The sequence below is a fragment of the Condylura cristata genome, unplaced genomic scaffold (assembly GCF_000260355.1).
Source record: "Condylura cristata isolate star-nosed mole 26May11 unplaced genomic scaffold, ConCri1.0 scaffold00015, whole genome shotgun sequence".
In the NCBI taxonomy this organism is placed as follows: domain Eukaryota; kingdom Metazoa; phylum Chordata; class Mammalia; order Eulipotyphla; family Talpidae; genus Condylura; species Condylura cristata.
This window is the reverse complement of record NW_004567116.1, coordinates 24,589,305-24,615,059: the sequence shown is the minus strand read 5'-3', so window position 1 is coordinate 24,615,059 and position 25,755 is coordinate 24,589,305. Positions and strand designations below refer to the sequence as shown.

Sequence of the window (25,755 nt, the reverse complement as noted above, 5' to 3'; positions counted from 1 at the left end):
TATAATAGTATCATTATTTGTAAATACAACATCCTGGTGATAAATAACAACAATCATATCCACTTTCTGAGCACATTCTACTTGCAGTTACCCTATGCTGATAGTTTACTTTACATAGCACTGCATGAATGCCATTATTTTCATTACTGCTTTGCTCTTGGAAAAAAAAAATAAATAAAAAAAAGAGGTCCAGAGTAATGAAATAATTTGCTGTAGGTCATCCACCTACCACATACAGAGTGTGGACTTAGACCATGTCTTTTACCATCTCTTCTTCCGGAACTAAGCTAGTGGTAACTCAGCTTTTTGTTTTGACAATACCATTAGCTCAGTAATACTATACAAATTATGGGTGCTGGGAATATCAAGGAGCTTTTCTTTGAAATAACAGATTTATATTTAATCAGAAAGAGACTATCCTGGTATAAATACTGTGTACATTTTTTTTCCCTTTCTTTACCTTTTAGGAATATCCTTGTTTTTCACAGTGTAACACTCCTCCCATCAGGGTGCGCGACCATATCTTCCCCACCACCAAACTGCCACAGCCCTCCATCCCACTCACGCTGCACAACAAAGCCTATTTGCATTCATTTTCAATTCCTCAAAGTAAAGCTTGGATGACATGTCCCTTTTTTTTCTTGTGTTTTTTTTTTTATTTATTTTTTTATTACAAAGTTTATTTTTACATCATTTTGCACATTTTTTTTTTTGCCATCTCGATTGTAATCCCCGCGGGTTTCCCATCACCAGATCACCCCTGTGCCACCACCATAGTCCCGTGCATTTCCCTCCCTTCCCCGCCCCCCGTTTTTTTCTTGTGTTTTTTGAAATCATTTTGTTAATCATCTAAGGTCCTAGTGGACAATTTATTGTTTATGTCAGATAAATTCTATTAAAAACTAGAATGTGCCTAGATAGGGTAAAGCAGGGATGGGCTCAGACAAAAATGGAGATGAGACTATAGGCATATGAAAGTGAACAGCTCTCTATTTCCTTTTTTTTTTTCCCCTAAAGTTTACTAATACTGGGGTGGGCTGGGGTGACATTGGGGCATCTCCAGCAGGTATTACCACCATGGTCCATCGACCACCCTACTCAACCACCAACAAGCATTATGCCTCCCTCCTGTCCTTTCTCCTCCCCTCTTGGTGTCTCAGCTGGGAGTGAGCTATCAAGCTGAGAAACTAACTCTATGTCCCTTCTATAATGCAACATATGCATTTGAACGTAGGATCTTTCTTTCAGGTGGTCATCAGTTCCTTAGCTCTTAAGGATATATTCAATAGAATAACACTTCACATGTGAATAATAGTTTGCAGCTAAACTTGCACGAAAACATAAGCAGAGGACATTAGATTTTTGAAGCCAGAGTTTTGATTCCATTTTGGTTATGCTATCTACTAGATGTACACCTGTGAAGGGGAGGCCTGCTCTAAGTCCCAGTCTCACCATTATTTTTAAACAATTGATTTATTTATGCATCCAAGAACTGGGGTGTTGGCCAGAGGTTGAAAGGTTTCACCAGAGACAGAGTAGGGAACAGAACAGGTGTATTGACTTAAATAAAGTGTTGTGGGGAGCAGCAGTGGGCAAGACAGAAGAATTCTGCAGCACCATGTGGGTCAGCTCCCTGGCTGAGGTCAAACTCATGCCCCAGAGGCTGATTATAGCTTGATAGTGCTGAGACTTAACACCTTGGGCCATCAGGAAGGCCCAGTCTTACCATTTTTATAGTGGAAGTTATAATGCCTATTTGTTCCTCCCTTGGTATTCAGCCAATATTTATCTTATTAGAAACTAAATTCAACATAATAGCAAAGTGATACCTTAAGCCCATCTCGCTGAATCTGAATACTTTGTGGGATGGGTCACATTATCTGGGTAACACAAAGTTGTTCCTGGCCCATGCTCAGTGGTCTTCTTAGTATTGCTGTGAAATAATGTTATGTAGTAAAATGCTTACAAGCCTCATGTGCTGAATGTGATTTTGTCTTTTATAAGTACTAACTGATTTCTCTTCATAGCACCTTCTTTGTTATGATAATCATATCCTTATAATATCACAAACAGCTCATGCTTTGTTCATGTTAACCTATTTCTTTCTAAGCATTGAGTAAATCAAGAGCACACCTGAACAATGAAATAATGCCCAGTCTCCTAAGCAGATCTGCAGTTGTCCATATGTATTTGTGCACAGAGATCTGGATAGACTGATTGTAACACCAAAAAAACAAAGCTGCCCCTGTATTTTTGTTTGTTTTTGATGCCTCTTGAAATTTTCCTTACTGCTTGCCATCTGGCTAACAAAGGTGCTTGTGAGTTCTGTTACACATTTTGCATAACTAGCTTTAAATATCAGGCATCTAATGCTTGCCACCAGAGCCCAGATTATGTGATTTTGGGTGACAAAAAATTTTATGCACATAACATATAGATATATTTGAATATATTTTGGTTTGCGATAAACATACCAAGGCAACTAATATTATTATTATTATTTTTTAACATGGACTCAAGGACTAGTCTCTGTAAAGAAATAAGTTACAAGTCAGAAATGGTATTCAAATACCCAGGTACACACTGTCTGTCCTCTGGCAGAAGCAAACAATTTTGCAATTGATTGCTAAGCTAAAGAATGTTAAATCATCCAGAGGATATTATATGATGTGGAAAATGACAATATTGTCAGGAGTTATATATACTTGAACTAGTGTTCAACTATCTAAAGACATTAAGCTGGGCTCATATTATTTATGATGATGATGGCAAAATATAAGCCTGACATTTTTCCAGGGTGACATTTTCTAACTACAATTAAAAATAAAAACACCTACTCACCTAAATCTTATATGAATAAAAGAAACTAAGAGTCGACAAATTGCAATCATTCTCATTAAAGAAAAATTTCACAGGTTTAGTATAGTAAATTATTGGCCACCCAGCAAGATTTGATAATAAATTATTCTGCATGAAAGTATTACAGAATTGTTATGGCAGGAGTTTTCCTGTCAGAACAACTAGAAGCACATAGGTTAATTCTCTGGGCAAGTATTTCTGAGCACATACTACATGCTGACATACTGAGAGGATGGTAAAATGGGGACAAACACAATCGTGATATTTGTCCTCATGTGTCATACAGTCCAGTGGATAAGACAAAATATGGCAGTGAGTTGTATGTCAGTGTCTGACTAGATTTACTATTGCAGAGAAAAATGAATCAACTGTGCTATTCAGGTGTGTAAGGGGGAGACTAATCCAGTCTGGAAAGACCAACAGGTGGAACTAGGACTTGGGAAAATGGTGCAAAGCGCATTAACCAAAGGCTTAACTCAGTCCTTCCCCTTGGGTACAGTATTTTCAGGCTGAGGCAGTTTAAGTTATGAGGCATTATTTTTATAGCAGAAATGTTGGCAGTGTCTTCAATATTCAAACCTAAGTGTTTAGCTACATTTATTATGCTATCAACCTTGTATTTGCTACTCTGAAGCTTTTAAAAATAATGCAAGAATGTCTTCATAATCATAAAAGATGTTTGGTGAACAAGAGTACTTTGAAAATAGTATTTTAAATGTCTTTGCCTTTATCCCATCTCATCCAGCCTTTTTGGTTACTCAACTTATTGTATTTTGATGTCAAATACATAACAGTAATAGCAACAGTAATAGCTATTCATACCAGCACTGTGCTAAATATTTTACATTCATTATTTCAATTGATCGCTTGTAAACCAGTGAAATAGCTATAATTACATTTATTTCTGTGCACTAAAACTTTTAATTGTGTTAACATAGTTATGTGTTCCTTATGCAGTGAAGCAATGTTTCAGTGTTCAAGCCGTTTATCATGAATTTCCTTGTTTCCGGTTTAGCAAAGAAATCTCTCATTCTTTTCCCACAGCATTCTGTGAAGAGGGCTGCAGATATGGTGGAACGTGTGTTGCACCTAACAAATGCATCTGCCCTTCTGGATTCACAGGAAGTCACTGCGAGAAAGGTAACCCTATCCTGTTGCTGTGGGGGCATTGGGTGAAGAGAGAGGCAGAGTCATAAAGAATAAACCTTTCTCTAGGAATTTATTGTAGTCCTATGGGTTGACCTGATACATAGTTCCATGGTGTCTATGGCTCTTGCAAAGTGGCTACCTTTTGATCACCTACTAGGCGCCTCCAAAAATAGAGCTTCATGTGCATGCCAACCCATGTATCTCACTTAACATGGTTGCATCTGCTTTGTGCTATTTTATTCCGTGTACATTTTTGTGCCAGTTAGAGATAAAGCCTCACTAACTGACCTGCCCCACTTATCACCTGTCGGGAAGCATCACATGCCACTACTGGAGTCACAAGAATCTGCTGCAGCAACAGAAACCAAATTAGAGCCTCATGCTCCTTCGTAAAAACATTAAATGACTCCAGCAACAGGTGGAGTTATTTATTGGCGTGCTTGGGATTTTATTCTAATGTTGGTTTATTAGGGACATTATCACTCATGGACCTGATAATATAAGCCACTTAGTATTGGTAAGATTCCTTATGTGCACTTTCTATCTGCGATATATGTGACACTTGCATTTGGTTGTGGTGCTTGCTGTTTTGTGACATACAGTCTCTTGGTTGAGAAGGCCTCCTGTGTTTGTGCAAATGAAATCTACTGTTCAGTGACATTGTGCCAATGTATGGAGCAATGCAAGGTAGGGTATTATGTTTTATAAAGTGGAATATGTCTGTGAATTTGCCTGTGAGTTTTGTTAGGTGAAAATTACTGTTTTTCTGAGTCAGAAACATCACTCTTGGGAGCTCTCAATAGTAAAGATTAGAAAAATGGAAATCTGGTACTGGAGTCATTATCCTATTATTAGGTGAGGAGGAGGGTGTCTGTATCTAATGCTGTCTAAGTAAACCTCTTGTATCATGTTCTTCATACTTAAAGGTTTCTGAATTTACATAATGACTTTTTTAAATGGACCTATTTATTATACCACAACTTTTTTGACATATTACATTTCACTGCTTGTACATTTATAAGGCAGCCTGATCCTCTTAAAATCATGTCAGAATTTAACTGCATAAATTATTTAACAAGGAAATCAGCAAGCAAGATGTGCACCATTCTTTCTATATTTTGTAATATTATTATCAAATTAAGTCAAATTTATTAAAAAAACAATTGGCTTATCCATAAAGACATACACAAGTGTAAAGTTCTGCCTTTGAGCAGGATGAGAATTACCACGTGGAGTTGAAGAATTCTTGTCAAAAGCAAAGAAACTAAATGGCAACTTAGCACATATACCCTTATGCATGGCATTTGATTTTAATTAAACTTTTTAAGATTAAAATATCTAAAAAAATTCTCATTTTCTCTGGAACTGCAGTGTTTTCTTAAAGTGAGTGCACAGGAATTAATGGAACGGTATGATGATGATGATGATGATAATGCTGAGGGTGATGGACCCCACTACTGTTAATGCTAGTGGCATGTTATTTATTAGGCACTATGTATTGGAGCTTTTTAAGTGAATATTTTACTGTTAAGTGCAAACAAAAGAGATAGATATTACTACTCTTATTTTATAGATGGCAAAACAATATTTAGCTAGGTCAAGTAACTGTGAGTAACATAGAGTTAGTGTTTTATCATTGATTTTTTTAAACCGATCTCCCATTGATTTATAAAAACCATAGAAGTTTCAGGGAAAAGAAAAGGAGATGGAGTAAGAGCCATATTAGAACTGAGAATATAATTCAAATTACATTCCACAAAGTCTGTATTATATTAAAAAAATCCAATTTTTCCTCAAGGACTCCCTATTATTTTAATACCCAGATTCCTGGGCAACCACCCCAATCTTGAGAATCAGAATGTCTGAAGGAGAGTCCATAAATCAGGACTTTGACCAAGGTCCTCAGATTGCTTATTATTAAAGAATTGTTCTTCTATTGTTTCTGTAATATTTAACCAGAGCACATACTATCAAGTTCTTATCACTTATATTATAAAGAATTGGGGTTGGGGAAACATTGATCTCAGACCAGAGCATAAATTAGAAGCAGCCCAGGAAAAATTGATTACGGTTTCTTATGGTTTGTTGATTTGGCCTCTGTCCTTTATTCTGCTCAATAAAAGGTTGATTAAATCAGTGCTTGCATTTTGGTCCACAATGTGGTGTGGGGAAAATAGAGCTGAAGATAAACTCAAGACCAGAGGCAAAGGTAAAATAGATAAGCAGGACATGATTTACTATTTAAATATTAAAGTTGAGCGTGAGAATCATAAATTCTTGAATTCATAGTTTCTATATAACAAAACAAGATTTCTCTGTATATGATAAAATGCCCCAGCTGTAGCAAAGCCATTCTATGTTAACATTGGCCAACAGTCTAATCTAGGAGATTTTTTCCCTTGCATTTAGGTTAAAATACATCATTTCCAACCAGTTGTATATAAAGGATCTAGATGAATTATAGGTCGAACCCTGAAAACCTATTCTATACCTTGTCTGAATTATTTTGTCATATTGATTGTGAGCAATAAATATTACGCAGTTCTATTTGGCATTGAATGGTGTTGCTAATGCCTTGAGGCTCAAGATGCAAAGAAGAGACCCACGTGCATGTGAATATCTTGTGGCATGATTACAGGAAATCTTTTATTTAGTTTGCTTTAATTACAGGGCTAACTAAAGAGTCCCATTTGGACTATAGAGAATCCACTTAAATTTAGGCTTAAAAAGTATTTCCTTTCATTTCCCTACTGTTTATTTATTGCTTGTGATAATCAGCCTTTCAGAGTTCAAATAACTGAGTGAAAATATTGAAGTTATTTGCTTAAAGAAAATGCGTCTCTGTAATTTATGAAGTTAAAAATCTCACTGTGTATACAAACTCACTATATAGCAAAAAGATGAACAATTCAGCATTGTTAAAGTATGGACACACCGAGTCCAGTAATGACCGAGACCCAAGTCTGATGTAAAAGCAAAGTGAACCTTTATTAGCTAGCTTGAGTTAGGGTCCAACCCAGAGTAATCCAACGCAGCGGATACTCCTAGAGCTTTTTAAAGTCGTGGGTTTATAAAGCCATTGTGGGAAGGGCTGGGCAGTCACAAGTCCCTTTTTGCCAGAAGCCTGGTGCAGATAACAGTCAGTTTCTGGAACTTTTACTCCAGGGAGGATTGAAACTTATCTTTGAGTAACAGTTTTACTGGCCTTCCAGCCTTCGCATTGCTTATCTTTGAACAACAGTTTTACTGGCCTTCTGGTCTTCACATTCCTCTACAAGCATGTATTCTGTATTGATGAGATTTTGGTAAACAGACTTGCGGAACTCAGAAGAAGCAAATATTCTATTACCCCCTTTGTTTCTGGACAATTTGTATATTGGTTCTTCTCTTACTCTTTGCTCTTCTCTGTTCCCATAGTTCTGTTTTGTTTCACACTGAATGTGGAGATGTGCAAAGAGGCAGATAATTAGAAATCAATGCTAAGAGTTTTGTTATTTTTAGGTGAGAAAGGGGCTGCTGGTGAAAATTCTCATCTTAATAAGCTCCCTAAGAGAGCTAAGAGGATGTGGTGATGTGGTGATGGATGTGATAATGTGCATATAACCATAAAATAAAATGAAATAATGCAACTTTTTTTTAAAGATTTATTTATTTGTGCATACAGAACTGGGGTACAGGCCAGAGGCTCAGGGGCGGCGAGAGGCTTCACCAGAGACAGAGTGGGGAACAGAACAGGCAGATAGACGAAGTACACTGCTGAGGGGAGCAGCAGGCAGGTCAGGAGAGGTCTGCCACGCCATGTGGTCACCTCCTGGGCAGGCAGGGATTGAACTCATGCGGAAGCGGCTTTAGATTCTCAGTGCTGTGCTTTAACCTGCTATGCCACCAGGGGGGGCCCGAAATAATGCAACTTTTAAAAAAAGATTTATTTTACTTGTTCCTGTAAGAGCTGGGGTGCAGGCCAGAAGTGCAGGGGTGGTGGTGAAAGAATTCACCATAGAGAGCAGGGAGCAGAACAGGCAGATCTACTGAAATGCACTGCTAAGTAGTGGGTGAGGGTGAGACAGGAAAGGTCTGCTGTACCATGTGGGTCACTCCCTGTTGGGGTATGAAACTCATGCTGCAGTGGCTGCCTGTAGCTTCATGGTGCTAAAACTTAACAACTTGAGTCACCAAGGAGGTTCTGAAACAATGTGACTTCTTCCTAGAAACTTTTCAAATATAAAATCAAATAGCTACATGAAGTTCAGCATGTTACTTACCATCATCCTCCAAGGAATGTTTTCTACTTGGCATTAAGGAATTTGCCAATGAAACCCATCTAGCAAAGGATTCCTAACCTTGATACCTTTGTCATTTGGGGCCAAATAATTTTTTGCTGTGCAGAACCATCCTGTGCAATGTAGGATGTTTAGCAATATCACTAGACTTTGCCCACTAAGTATTACTATTTGCCCTACCCCCAGTCACAGTAATACTCCCAACAGATTATATGGGGAATCAAGTAAATTATTTTCCTGTAAATAACAAGCCATAGTCGCCCACTGGATTTTGTGCCTTTTTATATCTTTGTTGTGTCTAACACAGGATTATGCAAAGAAAAATAGGAGTTTAGAGCATACTCTCTTAAGTCATACAGCTCAATTTGAGAATCCGCTCTGTCCCAGCATTCTTGCTATTGGGTCAGATATATGTAATGACTCAAGCTTCAGTAGACTGATGGAAAAGAGAGTGATATTACCTTGTATTATTGTGCAATTAAATGGGATCTATGATTGAATCATTTTGTAGGGTACCTGGTACACTGTGGCTGTCTGGAAATGATATTACCGTTAATTCTATCATTATTGTTATGAGTGATAAAATTGAGGCTCCTCTCCCAAGGACACCCCGTACGTGAAGGGCAGGGCCATGCATTGTGCTCACCATCCACTAATGAATCACTCCTTTCTCCCACCAGCTCTTATGTTCTGTCATCGACCATTCAAATATAAAATGTCTTTATTCACATGTTATTTGCCAGTTCATATTATCTCTGTTCCTATAAACATTTTATGTAATACCCTAGGAACTTGATAGGTATTAATTTATGCAACAGAGTTTTGCTCTGGGGAGAGTTAATTCATCTGAAATTGTGGTGTGTTTAATTTAGCCATGGTCCTTGGAAAGAAAGTTTGGTTTTTTTTTTTTTGTTGTTGTTTGTTTGTTTTGTCTATTTCTCACTTCTTGGAGTTGATATTGAAAATTTAACACCAAGTTCTCACTGTATTATTGATAGCTTAGAGGGCTTTGTATATAGGCAGATCTGAGGCCTCAGTGAAAAGTTGATTCCCCTCATCCCTCTACCTATTATTTCCATAGCATTTTGTTGATTCCCCAGATTCACCTAAGAAACAAAATCCTCTTAATTCTTCATTTGGAAACTGAAATCCTGCTTTCTACCCATAGATTCCACTATTTACTAGTAACATGATACAGAATGTCAAATTTCTACTAAAACAGGAGAAAGTATACAAAAGAAACGATGATTTTCCATACTCTTAAACAAATCATTCTTTAGAATTTATACTAAGACAATAATCAGAGATGAGTACATGAATGATACTTGAAAAAACACTTGAAATCTTTAAAAAACGTCATTTAAAAGTATAATACACTAGAGGTAACCTCAGTATAATAAATAGAGAAATAGTGAGGCACATTGTGTGTAACTATTCCAGGGAGCCCTAAAAACCTATGAAGGAAGACAATTTAATGATGTGGAGGGTAAAACTATATGGTTAGGAACTAGCAGTAAAAAACAGACTGCCAAAATTTGAGTCCCACCTCTGTGATCTTAGGAAGTTGCTAAAAACTTTTGTGCCCCGGCTTCTTGATTTATAAAGTGAGAACACTTTACTGCCCCATAGAGAATATTTTGAAAATTTCCTGGTATCTGGTAGGCATTCTATTAAATACTGTTTTTTAATAAGTAGAAGTGGTATGTTCAACATGACCCTAAGTTTTGGCGCTGAAACAGACATTAAACAGAGAAAAACAAATGCTGAGAGAATATTAAGTACATTGTGGTTAACCAGGTGTTTGTGTGACTTGGATCCTTTCAACATTATGAAAAATGTCTTAATACTGTCTTAAAGTTAAGTAAAGACTTCTCATGCATCAGCCTATCATATTTGGGGAGGAATAGAGTGAGAAGCAGTTTTTAAAAGTTTCTGTTTTTGTCTTTCTGTGTCATATTTTAAATACATGTGTCACGAATCTTACCTGAGTAAGAGACTTCGAGATCACTATGGAGAAGGTCTCATGTAACAGGTGTAAGATTCATCCCCCCTCTCTTGCTGTGCCATCTGCACTTGGTAGTTCCACTCTGAGGTACTTTGGGGAAGGGTCTTTGATGTCTGGGGAGTTCCAGGTAAATTTCCTTTTGTTTGGATGGTTCTTTCAGCCTTCTGTAGGTCTGAATCTATGCACCTCTGTTACTAGACTTGTAAATATCTCAGTTCTCAGTTGTGTGTCTTTGCTCTGCCAGATTTGCTATGATTAGGTTGATGCTGTTTTGTGGGACCTCACCAGAAGCATTTTCCCCTCTAGCAATGCCAGTGTAGCTTAGGTGATCATTTTGTTGGTTCCTTTTTGTTCTTTGACTTTAAGACTTTACTGCTAGTAAAGACTTTGACCTTAAGACTTTACTACTAGTAAAGACTTTGACCTTTGTTCTTTGACCTTAAGACTTTACTACTAGTAAAGACTTTGACCTTAAGACTTTGCTACTAGTTACTGTGTCTTTTACCCTCCTGTGCACTTTTGTAGGTATGCTTGAGGTTTGTTGTCCTTAGATATGTTTACAAAGGAAGTTCCTCCTTCTTCTGGAGAAAATATGAGCTATAACATTCAGCTTGCCTAAGAGCCGTCTCTAAAAAGGGCCTCACTTTTTTTTTTTTCTTCGTCGACATTCTTTATTGAAAGTATTGGTTTTGTTTACAAAACTGAAAGGAAGTTAATGGTTAATACAGGCACACAGTTGTGAAAGTGCTGGGAAAGTATCCAACTACGGAACTTGGAAGTCATTTATATTTATGATCTACCAAACACTAATGTAAGGAAAATTAGTTGTAGAATTCTGCTTACTTTGAATTCAATAAGTACTTAAAACTGGAATAACACATGGGTACTTACAGACAAGGCCCTACATTTTATATAGACCAGAATTTTTTATTTTCAATTTTAGATCACACATTATAATTCCACTTCAAATCTCATGAAAGATACTTGAATTACAGTATGTTATATTGAGGATCAGGAGAGAGATGCCATTAACAAAGAACAGTGCAAAAATTTTAATCCCTTTAACAGGGGTTAAAGTCACAGCATTATTGGCCCTCCCTGGTGGCCCAGCAGGTTAAAGCACAGCACTAAGAAGCTAAAGCCACTTCCGCATGAGTTTGATTCCCACCTGCCCCAGAGGTGACCACATGGCATGGCAGACCTCTCCTGACCCGCCCGCTGCTCCCCTCAGCAGTGTACTTAGTCGATCTGTCTGTTCTGCTCCCCACTCTGTCTCTGGTGAAGACTCTCGCCGCCCCTGAGTCTCTGGCCTGAGCCCCAGCTGTGTATGCACAAATAAATAAATCTTTAAAAAGAAAAAAAGTCACAGCATTATCAAGTTATCACCAGCTAACGTAGCATTATTTCAATCCCCTGTGGGCCAGGGAGGTGACCCACATGGCACAGCAGATGTTTCCTGTCTCACCTGCTCAGCAGTGTATTTCAGTATATCCACCTATTCTGTTCCCCACTCTGTCTCTGGTGAGTCCTCTCACTGCCTGCATCTTGGTTTATACTCTAGTTCTTATATGAATAAATAATTTTTTTAATTATGTTTTTTTTTTCCCCAGCAGCATTATAAGGATATTTTCCCAGAAAGCAAAGTGAAGAGAACCAAACTATTTAATAAGGTATTGACATTTTCCATGAAATGAATTAAAGCTATTAGGGATTTTTAGAGATTACCCTGTCTAGTTAGTAATGCAGAAAATAATTCCTGATTATTTAGATAACAGTTATCCCTCCCACTTGGCAAGCTTATACTATTGAGCTGTGAAAGTCAGGAATTTGGTGCATGCACTCATTTTTAATCCTATGTCCTGGGAAATACAAACATGATTGTGAAATATCTAAGGAGGAAAATCCAGGTTTTCTGGAAAATGTGACCACTGGAGTCCAAAACATATAAAATTTCCATAGTAACTAATATCCAGGAATTCTTTGCATTCAAGAATATGTACTTTAGATCATATAGGAAAAGGCTAATTGAATAAATAGCCAGACTAAAAAGCAATATAACTCTTGAGATTTAATCACTCTCTCCTAATAGAATCCACAGATTGAAAAAGGTAGTTACTTGCAAATTTTCACATGGATTCAAAATATGATGGATAAAACAGCAAGATCTAGGCATTCATTTTAATAGTGGCTGAAAAGATAAGCAGCTTCTAGATTGGTTGATTAATGAGCTTTTAAAGAATTCTCCAGTATAACAGGAAACTTGAAGTTATCTTTAAATGGCAGCAATTTTAAAAAATACATTTGATTCCATGGAGTGAGATTCTCAAAGATTATTTTATTAAATAGTATCTTGCTAAGAAAACTTTTCAGTACCTCCTTATTGCTTGCAAACTGAAGTTGAAATATACAAAGATGCCCATGATCCTATCTGCCTCTCCTGCTTTCCTGTTTATCCTTTCTGTACATCCTAAATAAAATCCAAAATCAAATGTCCCTTATTTTTTTTTTCAAATTCCTGAGGTTCTTTTTGGTTTGACTTGGAAAATTCTCTCTGCCTGTAATGCACATACAGAGTTACTTGCTGATAACAAATATATGATGTTAACTTAATAGAAAAAGTTGTCCATTAAGGGTCTTCAGTATTCTAGAGTATCAATGGTCTCTTCCCTCTCAAATTATTCACCCCAGTTGATGACAGAAGTCTATCCTTTCACACCATCTGGGCTCAACTGACCCTTGACTTCTTGTTTTGTGCTGCATGCCCACATGCTATAAGGTTCAGTGCAGCGACCATCTCCACTACCACTGCACACGTGACACACCCCCTCTAAACTGGGTCACGGCTACAAAGCTCTGAAATCATTTCCTTTTTACTGTTGGCCTCTACTCCTCAGCCTGGTAGTCAAGGGGACATTGTTAACAATTAAGTTAGATGCAGTTACTCTTCTGGTCCCACTCCTTCATGGCTTTCCGTTTTTACTCAATAAAATTACATTGCAATGTAGATCATCACAATGATTTACAAGACTCTGGGCTCTGTTTCTGTTATTTCTCCACCCACACAATAAGTGTAACTCTCCATGACACACACTCACATACTCACACTGTTACTTTATTTTCCAATCATAATTGTCTTCTTGATTTCCCAAGAACTTGCTAGTCTTGTCTTGCTACTGTTTGATTTGTTTGGAATGTTCTTCCCTTCGATGTATTCACCAGCAGCTCCCTCATGTCATGTAGGTCTTTACACATGTGTTACCATCTCAGAGAGACCCTCCCCCCAACTGAAATCACAAGTCCCCTGCTTGCTTTGTCACTGTGTTAGTGACAGAGCTCGCTCGCTCTCTCTCTCCAATACAAGGTTTCTGATAAGCTCCTACTGCCCTAGAGCTTAATTTGATACTGGTAGATATTGCAAAATGATCACCTCAAAGTCTAGAAGACATCTGTCACCAAACATAGTCACAAAATGCACAAATCTTCACTTAAACCTTATCTTTAAAAATAGTTTTCAAAAAAAAAAATAGTTTTCAGATGCTCAGATGTTAGTCCCCTACAGTCTTGTTCAATCAACTTGACTTTCTTTAAATTAAGTGATCTCATTGAATTTCCTGCTTATCTGGTTCATTTCCTTTTCTACCACCCATCCCTGCAATACAGCTTAACTTGTCTTTCCCCAAAAACATTCCTAGAGAATCTTAAGTTGGTATCGCTATTCACCCCCAGTATCTCCAAACCAAAGTGGTTTAGGACTAAAATTTTTCTTCCCTCCTTTTCCTGCTGATCCCACTCCAAACTATAAATGACAAGAAATATAAATGACATCATATGTGATTTGCTGAACATATTTCTGAATATTATTATATGCGAAGGAACAATGGTAAACATAAACTAGATGGTCTTCCTTCCATACACAGATCTTGGTCTGACAGCACATCTCTGACCCAGCAAATCCTGCCCAAATCAGCACGTTCCTGGTTTTTAAATTATTGAGCAGTCCCATTTGGATTTTGATATGTGAGAGGAACAAAGAGCTATACACTGTACTTTTAAGTACCTTTAATTTATTGCCAGCAATTATAATGGCACTCACTTTCAATAAAATATCAAGCATTTAATGGCAAGCTTTAATTTTTCCAGATGCTTTGTCTCCAGCTAAGTGGAAATACCATCATTTTTGACGTTTCTGAATTTTCCTTAATCTGCATGCATTGTCATTTTAGAAATGCTTACATTTCTTTTTCTACATATTTAACCAGTGTGTCATGGAGCATTAATGTTTTCCCAACTTCTGAAGATGTTAGCCAGAATATTGAAGGAGTTTTTTAAGCCAACTAGTGATTTAATGTTTAGGGAAGGTTCTAACTTAGACTAAATCTTTTTTTGTTTGTTTGTTTTTTGCTTTTCTTATCTTTGCATTTTTTTTTTTAAAAGATTGATTTATTTGTACATATAAGAACTGTGGTACAGGCCAGAGGTGTGGGGATTCACCAGAGACAGAGTGGGAAGCAGAACTGGCAGACTGAATGAAACACACTGCTGAGGGGAGCAGCATGTGAGACAGGAGAGGTCTGCCCCACCATGTGGGTCACCTCTTTGCCCAAGGGTCGAATTCATGCTGCACTGGCTGCGGATAGCTTCATAGTGTTGTGCTTTAACCTGTTGCAACAGGAAGGGCCCCTATTTTTTTTTTTTTTTTAAATGCCAGATCCATCCTTGAACCATAAGTTTACTTACTAAGTTTCTTCTGGGATCTTTTCCTTCTGTGCACCTCTGGGTTAGCAACAATCTGCTCTTTTTCAGCAAGGATCCTCAGTATGGCAGGGAGATCTCATCTGTCGGTTAATGTGACCATGAGTTCTGTGAGCTCTGTGATGCATCTTGGGGGACTTTGTTCATCTAGATGTGCTCATCTGGGAATCTACATCTAAACCCTAAGCTCAGAATTGCTCTCTACATTTTCAAGCATGTACAGTAAAAATTCAGCTGCCTTTTTAAGTAAGCAAACATGGGTCCAGCCCCTCTTTGGCCTGGGCACACCTACCAGCTCCACCGTTAATGGTGACAGCAGCACACGCTGCTTCTGCAGACACAATGGCTTCTCAGCTATGGGTACCTTTGATAGCCTGGAGAGTTTCACAAGGATTTTAAATATGAACATGAGTATTTGAAATTTTTAATTTTTATGATTTTGTAGGTTTTGAGGTCAAGTGAGTAGCAGACCATATTTCAGAGATGATGTAAGTCTTCTTGGAGAAAAGGTAGGCTAGATCCAGTGATGAGTGAAATAGTTATTGAACCATCATAACCCAGAAATCGGACATTGGCCAGTATCTTCCATCCCATAGTGATTAGCTAATATTGTATAATTCTATGCTGCGCCCCCATGCCATTTTTCAGCATATAGCTTACCTCAAGGCCTTTGTCCCTGATAAAGTCTTCTTTATGTCATCAAAGCTCTTTTCTTTACCTCTCTAAAGTCTTCACTTAAATGTAACTTCTATTAAGTTCTTCATTACCACTCTGTTAACATTGCATTCCCAAACCCTGTACCCCAAGTATAACACTCCAGCTCTGGTTTGTTTTTCTTACTGCACTTATCACTATTTTAGATGGAATATTTTTTTTTACCTGTCTTGTTTAATGTCTCTACCTCCACTGGGAGATTGATCACCATGATTAACAAAGGTTTTTACTAATATTTTCTGGTATAACCACAGCTCTCAGAATACCATCTGGCACTTAGCAGTCGAGAAAAATCTATTGCATGAATAAATGAATGATATCCTGATTTACTTAGGAAATTGAGATTATGAACTATAAAATAATAGGTCCATAATTATAGGACTAGGAAGTGTCAGAACTGTAATTTTAACAGTTTCTAGAGCCTGAAAACTTTTTTTTTAATTTTTTTTTAAAGATTTATTTATTTGTACATACAGAACTGGGGTACAGGCCAGAGACTCAGGGGCAGTGAGAGACTTCACCAGAGACAGTGTGGGGAGCATAACAGGCAGATCAACGAAGTACACTGCTGAGGGGAGCAGCAGGCGGGTCATGAGAGGTCTGCCACGCCATGTGGTCTCCTCCCGGGCAGGCGGGAATCGAACTCATGCGGAAGTGGCTTTAGCTTCTCAGTGGAGTGCTTTAACCCGCTGCGCCACCAGGGAGGGCCGAGCCTGAAAACTTTTAAACATTGTCTTCAATAGACCTATCAGAAAGGAAAGGCTGAATAAAGACATTTTGACAATTGTCAGAGCTCATATTGTATTTTTCAGTTGAACTATGGTTTCTATAGTGTGTGTTGCTAAATTCTTCATATTATCTATACCTTGTTGATGTTCTGAGAAAGTAACTTTCCTTCAGATAATATTATCTTCCTTAGAAGAGACTGGAATAAATAATACATCATTTAATATAGATCTTAATAGTTTCCAATGAATATTTTCAGGCACTATATCATCTCTCTTAATCACAAATAACTGTGTTTGGGATATATTATCCTCATCCTTTCTACAGAGGAGGCTAAGAGATTAAAGAAATACCTTAAGTTTATAAAGTTAATAAGGGGGGAGTCATTGGGATTTGAATACCTCTCTGCTGGCTTATTATACTTTCAAAAGAAATAACTCATTAAACCATGCTATCCCCAAATTTCTACTTCAGAAGTGCTCATCTCTTGTGATCTGAACTTATTGCTATGGAGGCTTAACTTTGAAAGTGTTATAAGGAGGCCACTTTCAAACCCTTTTACCCATAGGCCATTTGGATATCAGGACCATGGGGGTACAGTCTAGCCTTTTGACTGGAAACTCCTTGTTTTTCACCCTGTGGCACTAAGGAAGTTCTAGAACTCCTCAGTCTGCAAGTATTTCTCAATAGTGTTATGAGGATTAGAGAAAATCTCATCAGTAAATTGTAGCTGATGATAAATTTATTTGTCAGTAGTTAAGAAGCACAAAGTTCAGACTGGCATGTGTCCCTTCAGTTTTTAGGGACAGTATTATCAAGTGTAGGTAATACCTGTCACTGTATAGTCACAGACACTTTCAAAGGTTTTTGTTGGTTTTTTTTTTTTTTTTAGTGTCTCAAAAAAACCATAATGACTTAAGAGTCATTTCCATGTGAGAAAGAAGCATTCACAGAGGTTTAAAAATCCTGTTTGATATTTTTAGTAAGGTCCGAGTTGGTATTCTTGTAAATCTTTCAGTTCCAAGATATGAAAATAAAGTGGAATAAAAAAGCAATATGAGTCTCCCAATGATGAAGCAATTTCAACAGGCACTAATAAATATTAACCTGAGGGGGGGAAAGAAAAGCAGACATGTTAGGACTTAATGTAAACTCAGGGAAGTGAAATTTTAAAAATCAGAAGTTCTCTGAACAGTTGTTCATGGGTAATCATTGTACTGATAATCTGCGTGATTCTGGCGAGGTCAGATGTTTGTTTCATATGTACCTGCGGATCTTGCCCTGATTTAACACCCTTGTTATTTTCCTCCAGGAAAACTCATTTTAAAGTAAAGTGATACATTTTCAGGGTGAACCACTTTGCTTTTATTTTAGTAGTTTTAGCACCCAGCTTCTGGACATCTGAGAGAAAAAGAACTTTTCTATTTCTCAATCTATTAGCATACCTATAGCTAGTGTTTTTAAGGTGGTTGGCTCTGTTCCAGACACTATTGTAAGGACATAAGTAGATTATAGGATAGATACTCTAATTATTTTCATTGTGTAGATTAGGGAACTGAGGCTTGAACAGCTGCTAGGTTTGTGACTGGAATTTGCTGCTACAACACAATAGTCAGTGTTATTCTGATAAGTTTCCAGCTATCTGCATTGCTGAAGGTATCACTGAAAGGCATTTCCTTAATGATTTATGCATCACTCTTCTTTCTTCAGTTTCAACAACGTTTTGTAGAGATGTTATATAGAACTCTTTGTGCAGTAAATGTCTTATTCTGTCGCTTTTATATATTTTTTTATAATTTAAATTCTTTTACAACTTTCTTACTGGTTTGACAGTAAGATACCTCCCCTCAGATGTAGTAATCTCATTTATTATTGCTTGTTTAATCAAAATATTATTCATTCAACATTGTTGCAACTAAAATCCTCAAGTAATAATATCCTTCCAGGGCCCTCCCTGGTGGTGCAGTGGGTTAAAGCACAGCCCTAAGAAGCTCAAGCCACCTCGGCATGAGTTCCATCCCTGCCCTGGAGGTTACCCACATGACATGGCAGACCTCTCCTGACCGGCCTGCTGCTCCCCTTAGCAGTGTGCTTCATCAGTGGACCTGTTCTGCTCCCCACTCTGTCTCTGGTGAATCCTCTCACCGTCCCTGCTTCTCTAGCCTGTACCCCAGTTCTGTATGCACAAATAAATAAATCTTTTTTTTAAAAAAAACCTCAATCTTAAAAAAAAAAACCTTCCAACTCACTGAAATGTTAGGGTAGTTTATAGTTAATAACTTTAATTTAATGAAAAGCTTTTCTAGATCCTTCTGACCTCCTCCATCCTATACAGCAATATGAATTTTGTAGACTGAAACTCTTCTGGGCTAAAAAATAGGTGTTTTCTTTAGATTTCCTTTCAGCCTCATCTCTTTCTTGTTGGGTGTTCTGTTTCCTTAATTCCTTTTTAAATTATGGCATCATTTGAATTACAGGTGATATATATTCAAATAACTTCTTTAGGAAGAGTGTGTGAAATTAAATTTTCAGATGTTATGTGCCAAAAGGCTCTTTACTTTGTACTGAGATGATAGATTGCATGGATTTAAAATTCTAGGTTAAAAGCATTTTTCTTTGTAATAATGTAGGAATAATTCTGTTGTATTATTATTTTTTAAGCTTTATTTATTTATTTTACAAACCAGTGGTGCAGGGGTGGTGAGACAGAGACAGAATGGGGAAACAGAACAGGCAGATCAAGAAAGTACACTGCTGAGGGTAGCAGCGGGCAGGTCAGGAACCATCTGTGTGCCATGTAGGTCACCTGGGGGCGGGGATCCAACTCGCACTGAAATGGCTGCCACCGGCTTGCAGTGCTTCATCTGAACCCGTTGTGCCACAAGGGGGGGCTCTGTTGTATTATTTTTAGTGTACTTTTTGAAACATACAGTGCCACACTATTCTTGATAACATGTGTGTTACACATTTTTGTCTTTCTAAAAAATTGTGATCTTTTTATCCACAGCACAGTATTCTAAAATTTGATATGGTATCTTCATGAAGGCTTATTATTAACTGCTATCCTAGTACTTGAAAGAGGCTTTCAATTTGAAATTTCTAGTTTCATTTCTGCGATTAAAAAAAAAAAAAAAAACTAACGTTCTTTACTGGCTTATTCACCTGCATTTCCTTTCTTCCCCATTTCTGGAACTCCCATTTCTTGTGTGCTAAATCTTTAAATGGTCTTTTAATTTTTTGTTATTTTTATTTATTTTCCATGTCCCGTGCTTTTTACTTTATTTTGTTTTGGGGGAGGAAGCTGTAGGGGTATTCAATCAGCTTGCCCTTCCAAAAGTTATTGTTGCTTTTTGAAACTAGCTCATTTTATGATCATTTTCTCTTCAAAATTGTTTTCATATCTTCTTTGATGTTTTTAAGTATAGTAACAAGAAATTTTTCAAGGTTTTTTTTTTTTTTTTTAACTGAGTCAAGGTCAGTTTAACGAAGTTGATTTTTGTCTAGTTCGTTTTTGTCTTTGGCTTTTCTAGTAGTCTTGGCTCATGCTTGCTTCTAGGAGAAACAAGTTATAAAGTTGGCTGAAATAGCAACTTTAACTATGTAAGATGTTGGTATGAATAATTTTAGGGTCATTCTTTTGAGCTATTCATAACTTTCAGAGAACGTTCTTTAAAAATAATAAAGGAATTAAATATTTTTAAGAATAAATGTTGGTTGCTGATGTCCTGAAATCTAAGTGAGAAGGCAGGGCAAAAGATTTCAAAATGTAGTGTGTAAATTTTCACTTAATTTCCTTGTTTTTATTCTTATATCTATGATTGTTTCAACTGTCATCTTGTGATATCCTCTGCTGAGAATAAACCTCTGGCTTTTGCTAGGATAGGGAAAAGCAGAAGTTTGTCTAGAGTGAGGGAACAACTCAGAAGATTTAAACTGCCTCTTTATCTCATCCCCACTATTTTACCCTCAGATTTCTCCATAGTTCCAGAGATACTTGATGCTACCAATTCCTATGTTATTTGGTGTTTTTTTTTTAACTTTCCTCATGAGTTATTTTTTTTTATGTGTTTTGAGTGAGTTAACCCTAATCCATATCTTTCCTTCAAAAAAATTGTTGCCACTTTTTTATTTCCAGTGTGATTTTCCTTTCTTACTGTCATCATTATTTTATTAGTGTTTGGTGGGGAAAGCAGAAACAAATGTGAATATTCAACAGAGCTTCTTAAATTGGAAACTAGCCCTCATTTTTAAATTGTTTCTCCCCTATAGATGAAGTTGCATGTAACCCTGGCTAACATGAGAATGTATAGCAATAATAGTGCTATAACCAGCTGCAAAATTATTCTAATGTAAAATGCTTCTTTTTCAGAAGGAAGAATGTTTGGGAGAAGGAATGTAATTTTGCAAGTATCCCATGATAATTAAATTCTTCATAAAATTTTTTAGAAGAGACTTTCCAGAAAGATAAAATGTATTTTTTCCCCTTTGGCAGTAGAATACCTATCCAATTTCAAAGATCAATAGAGCATTATTTAAGATGTTAAATGTTTGAGTTACTCCTTTAAATTTGCAGGATATTATGGGAAATTGGGACTATAAATTGCTGTTTCACTAAGGATAGTAAAATCAGGTTTTAAAACATCAGGTTATTTCACATGAAATTTCATTTGAACTGTAATTTCAAATGATTTGAAAGTGAACGTTTCAATGTCTTGGGAAGTGACCAAGAGGATGTAAATAAAAAGAAATGATAAAGGGAATTGTAGTACATAATTGGGGTTGAAGGACCATCAAGATACCAAAGAGATGAGCACAGGGCTCAGACTTATTTAAGAACTTCATTAATGATCTAGAAGAAGGAGGATTCAACAAGTTAATTAAATCTGCAGATGGTCCTTAGTGGAAGTCACAAATACCAGGGAGAACTGAGAAATAATATAGAAAGACCTGAGGGTCAAAAGCTTTGATAGCTTTGGGCGAAGAAGAGCAAAATTAAATTTGGGAAGGATAATTACAATTGAATACATTTTATTCAATGTAAAAAGTAAGAATTAAACAGCAAACAACACTGAATAGAAAATAGTACAACCAAAAGAAATTCTGTGGCTAATGAGGAAATTGTTTTGACAAGAACAGGATGTTGTGAGTCCAGAAATAAGTGCCGATTTAAAAGAAGATACACTTTTTAAATATTTCTTGTGTGACTATTATTCATAAAAATTTACATCACTTGGAGATGGTTGGCATTATAAGACACAAATGAGAATTGCTGTAACCTTCGGATGTACTTATATTCTAGTAAATTAGAATCTCACAAAAATGCTATAATAGACTAGTATAGGAGAATATACTGAGAACAGATTGACTAGGAAGTATTTTAGATCACCTTCTAAATATGCACTCTGTGTGTGTGTGTGTGTGTGTGTGTGTGTGTGTGTGTGTGTGGTGGGAGGCTGAGTAGAATATCATGTTGTTTTATAGGTATCATATCCCAGAAGTACAATCCACAATAGAGATTTTTTTCAGGTCTGGGTATTAGAATAGCTTGTCTTATTTTGGTAGAATGGTCCAAAGAATAGAAACCAGTCAAATCTGGGGTCAGTAAAGAAGACAACTTGAGTTCATAGAGATATGAAAGTTATCTCCATGCAAAGACACAATGTGGGCAAGATATGAACCACGTATCGAGCTCCTCTTCCCTCTCAGTCTTTTCTAAGCACTTTATATAAGTTCGTTCCTTTAATTCTCACATTCACCCTACAGGATTAGATGTTATTCTCATCCTTATTTGCAATCAAGAAAATTGAAGCTTAGAATATATAAAAAATTACCTATGTTTAAGTGCTAATAAAAGCATAGGGACATGAATTCAAAGGGAGGGCCTGCCTACCCCTATAGCTATATTATTTTCAAAATTTTCTCATCAAATATTAGTATAAATAATACATGCAGAACTCGTGTGTGTACATTTTGTCTATCCTTTGTAACTTCAGGTAGAGATTTTTCATCTGGGACTCTCTTTGACAGAGTTATTCTTGTATCTAAAGTGTGTGAGCAGAATTCAGTCAGCAATTCCCTACACAAAGTCATCTTAAAGGATGAGAATTTTGTACCTGGGTTAATTGATTATGTTTCTTGGGAGAAGAGACACATTAATTAACATTAGCAGAAGTTATATAATCTGAGTGTGCCATTCCCTACTGTTACCCATTATAGACTTCTAAGACTACTTACATGTTTTAAACTTTAATTGTTAATTAGTATCTCCAAAAGTAGTGCTTACATATGATAAAATTACTCAGTTATTACACAGGATTAATAAGAAGATATATTGAAATTCATTGTTTTCTAACTAAGTTTGCCTACTCAGAATGAACAAAATTACCAGTATCCCCTGTGTAGAGTTCTACCAATTTTAACAGAACTCATATGAAGCAGGTTTGTTTGGAGCTGTAAGAGATATATACAATTTACCTTAAGTGGGTTGGAGATAATTAAGAAATATGTCATTTTATCTGGAAGCAATTAAAATGAGAAAATTCCCTATGAAAACCTCTAAGAGGTTAAAAAAACAAACAAACAAACAAACAAAACACAGAAGGATTACATTTGAGTAGCTTTATTGGAAAATGGGCAATATAGGAGAGGGAAATTTGAAAGGTTAACAGTGAGAAGACATGCCTGCCCTGACTGATTGCTTTAGCCTCTCTGTATCTGCTCTCCCTTTGAAACTAATCAGAATTCCTGCATTTCTGGAGAATGAGATCCTGAGCTGAGTAGAATCCTTTGTTTGTAATAAAAGTGAGATGGCTTGAATTGCAACTTAATCACATTTAGGAAAGTCATGTATCCCTTCTGGGAGAGATCAAGCAGATTATGAAATGGTTTTAGTGAACTGGTAACACACTCAGAAATTCTTTCTAACTCTTGAATCTGTATTTGGTCAAGTAAAACATACAGAAAGAAATTCCTTTTCTGGTCCCTCGGGCAAGACACCTAAGAAATATTTATTTTTCACTTTTAAAATGATTTATTCAGTTTCCTGGGGTTCACTTCACTCAGTGAAATGACATCAGTGATTATGGAGTGCAATCTCTTCTATTATTCTAGTACTAATAATTTCTCCATTATTTAGCATTAGATATGAAGTATCTCAACTTATGTTACAATGTAGAACCTTGCAAAGCATGAAATATTAAGCATAATTCTACTTTTTGACATCAGTAGAAATTACATTGGCCTCTCTGAAAATAGAAGCTGAATTGAAGTTTCAAAGGTGAAGGAGCCTGAAAAAATAATAAACAAGAAACATCAATCCTCAAAATCAACCAAGTATGAGAATTTATTGATTAGGGGAAAATAAACATTACCTGAGATGACATTTGACCTGGAGAGACCAGATCACTTCATGCAGGATTTAAATATCTTTTCAGTCCCCCCCCCCTTTTTTTTTTTTTGTTCAGGAGTCTGCAGTTTCCAGTTTTGGCAATAGCAGTTTTTACTAAAATAGCTTACAATGAGGCTTCATTTGTTACATAAATAAAATTTTTTGCCAGTGCTTGTCATCAAAGTGTCAGTAATTGAGTAACCTTTGTCCTGTGAACTTGCTATGGAGAAAAATCTTTACGGAAGCTGGAAGGAGGGAAGTATTTGAATGCAAATATTTTCTAAAGCACTTACCAAAGGCAGCAAATTGGTATAACCCTATTTATCAAATTACTTAACTCATTCACATCTAAAATATTTTAAAATCCTCTGTGATCCATTTAGTAAATAAAATTGGTTTCAAAGTGTTAAGGATGAGAAACTGATCTCACCCCAGTAAAAAAAAAGAGATTTATGTGGAGAAAAAAAAAAGGTAAGAAATTCTATTTGTCAAGTAAATTGCAGAATGCACCTGAGTTCATTTGGCCTATTAGTGGTTACCAGCTACTTGCTATATACAAAAATGATTTGCAGGAAATGCAGATGAGGAGTTACCTGGGAGGTGAGAAACATAAAAAGTAGTAATACGTGGCTTTAAAATGATAGATTCTGTATGGGAGCCATAAAGATCTGTGGTAAGATTTTAGAAGAGAGGTTTTACTTCTGTTTAGGGGAAATAGAGGAAAAAATAAATCTGTCATGAATGATAGGCATTTAGCTAGAACCTTAAGGAATATATCAATATATCCAATTCAAAGTAGAGCAATAGCATTCCAGAGAGAATGGCATGAACAGTTGTTTTTTTAGTGAGAAATCGCAAGATAGCTTGAGTAAGCAGATCTTTCTCTTTCTCAAGATAGCTTGGTTGCTCAGATGGGGAAGGATGAGTTAGTCACATCTTTCAGGTGCTGCTATTTTAAGTAATTGTGAAAAATTTCATAACTGTAATGTTTGCAGTGAATTGTGGACATAACATTACAAATATCTACATTATATGCCATATAATGGTATATGAGGGGGATGTATACATGTGCGTACTTACACACATGACTTACAAAGACCACACTAAATATGGACCAATGTTTTGTGCAAAGTATATAAAAGACTTACAGATCTTTTAAAAATTAACATAGTATAAAATATTTGAAGACTGGCTCTTATAACAGGAATGAATGAGTACATTTTTCACCTATATTAAAGAATCTACTACTGTTTATATTCAAAATTTTGGTTAAAAATGATACATTCTCATTGTAAAAAAGGAAAAGTAAAAAGAGAAAATTAAAGTTATTCACAATCTTTATACCTAAGGCTAAGTAGTCATTGTTTTTTCTGGCATAATTTTATGTATGTATAGTTAACTTTTTAATTTCAAAGTAAGCATTTTGTATGTTATTAATTCATGTAAAATATATGTAAGTATATAAATTAAATCTTTAATATTACACAAATAGGTATCAGTCTTATGCTTTAGAGTCACCTTTTGAACTATTTAAAAACTGTGCATCTTAAACATTAACATTTATATGAGACATGAAATTCTGTATAAATTAAAATATATATTTTTTTAATTAACAAGAGTTAGACCATAGATATTCTAGATATTAGCCTGTTCTTTCTCTCTCTCTCTCTCTTTCATTTATTTATGCTTACAAGAGCTGGGACATAGGCCAGAGGTACAGATGGTGAGGATTCACTGCCAGAGACAGAGTGGGGAGAAAGACATGTGGATCTACTGAAATGCACTGCTAAGGGGAGCAGCAGGCAAGTCAGGAGAGGTTGCTGTGCCATGTGGGTCAGCCACCTGATGGGGGAAGGGACTCATGCTGCTGTGGCTGCAGATAG

General features: G+C 36.4%; 1 protein-coding gene across 2 annotated transcripts in view; it reads left to right on the top strand.

Annotated features, from left to right (window-relative positions):
- Window positions 1-25,755, top strand: part of NELL1 (NEL-like 1 (chicken)) — a 690,112-nt gene that overhangs the window by 534,923 nt on the left and 129,434 nt on the right. For both annotated transcript variants that reach the window (XM_004682976.2, XM_004682975.2), the window contains exon 15: window positions 3,904-3,999. In XM_004682976.2, coding sequence (XP_004683033.1) covers window positions 3,904-3,999 — 96 coding nt within the window. The remainder of the gene's footprint in view (window positions 1-3,903; window positions 4,000-25,755) is intronic.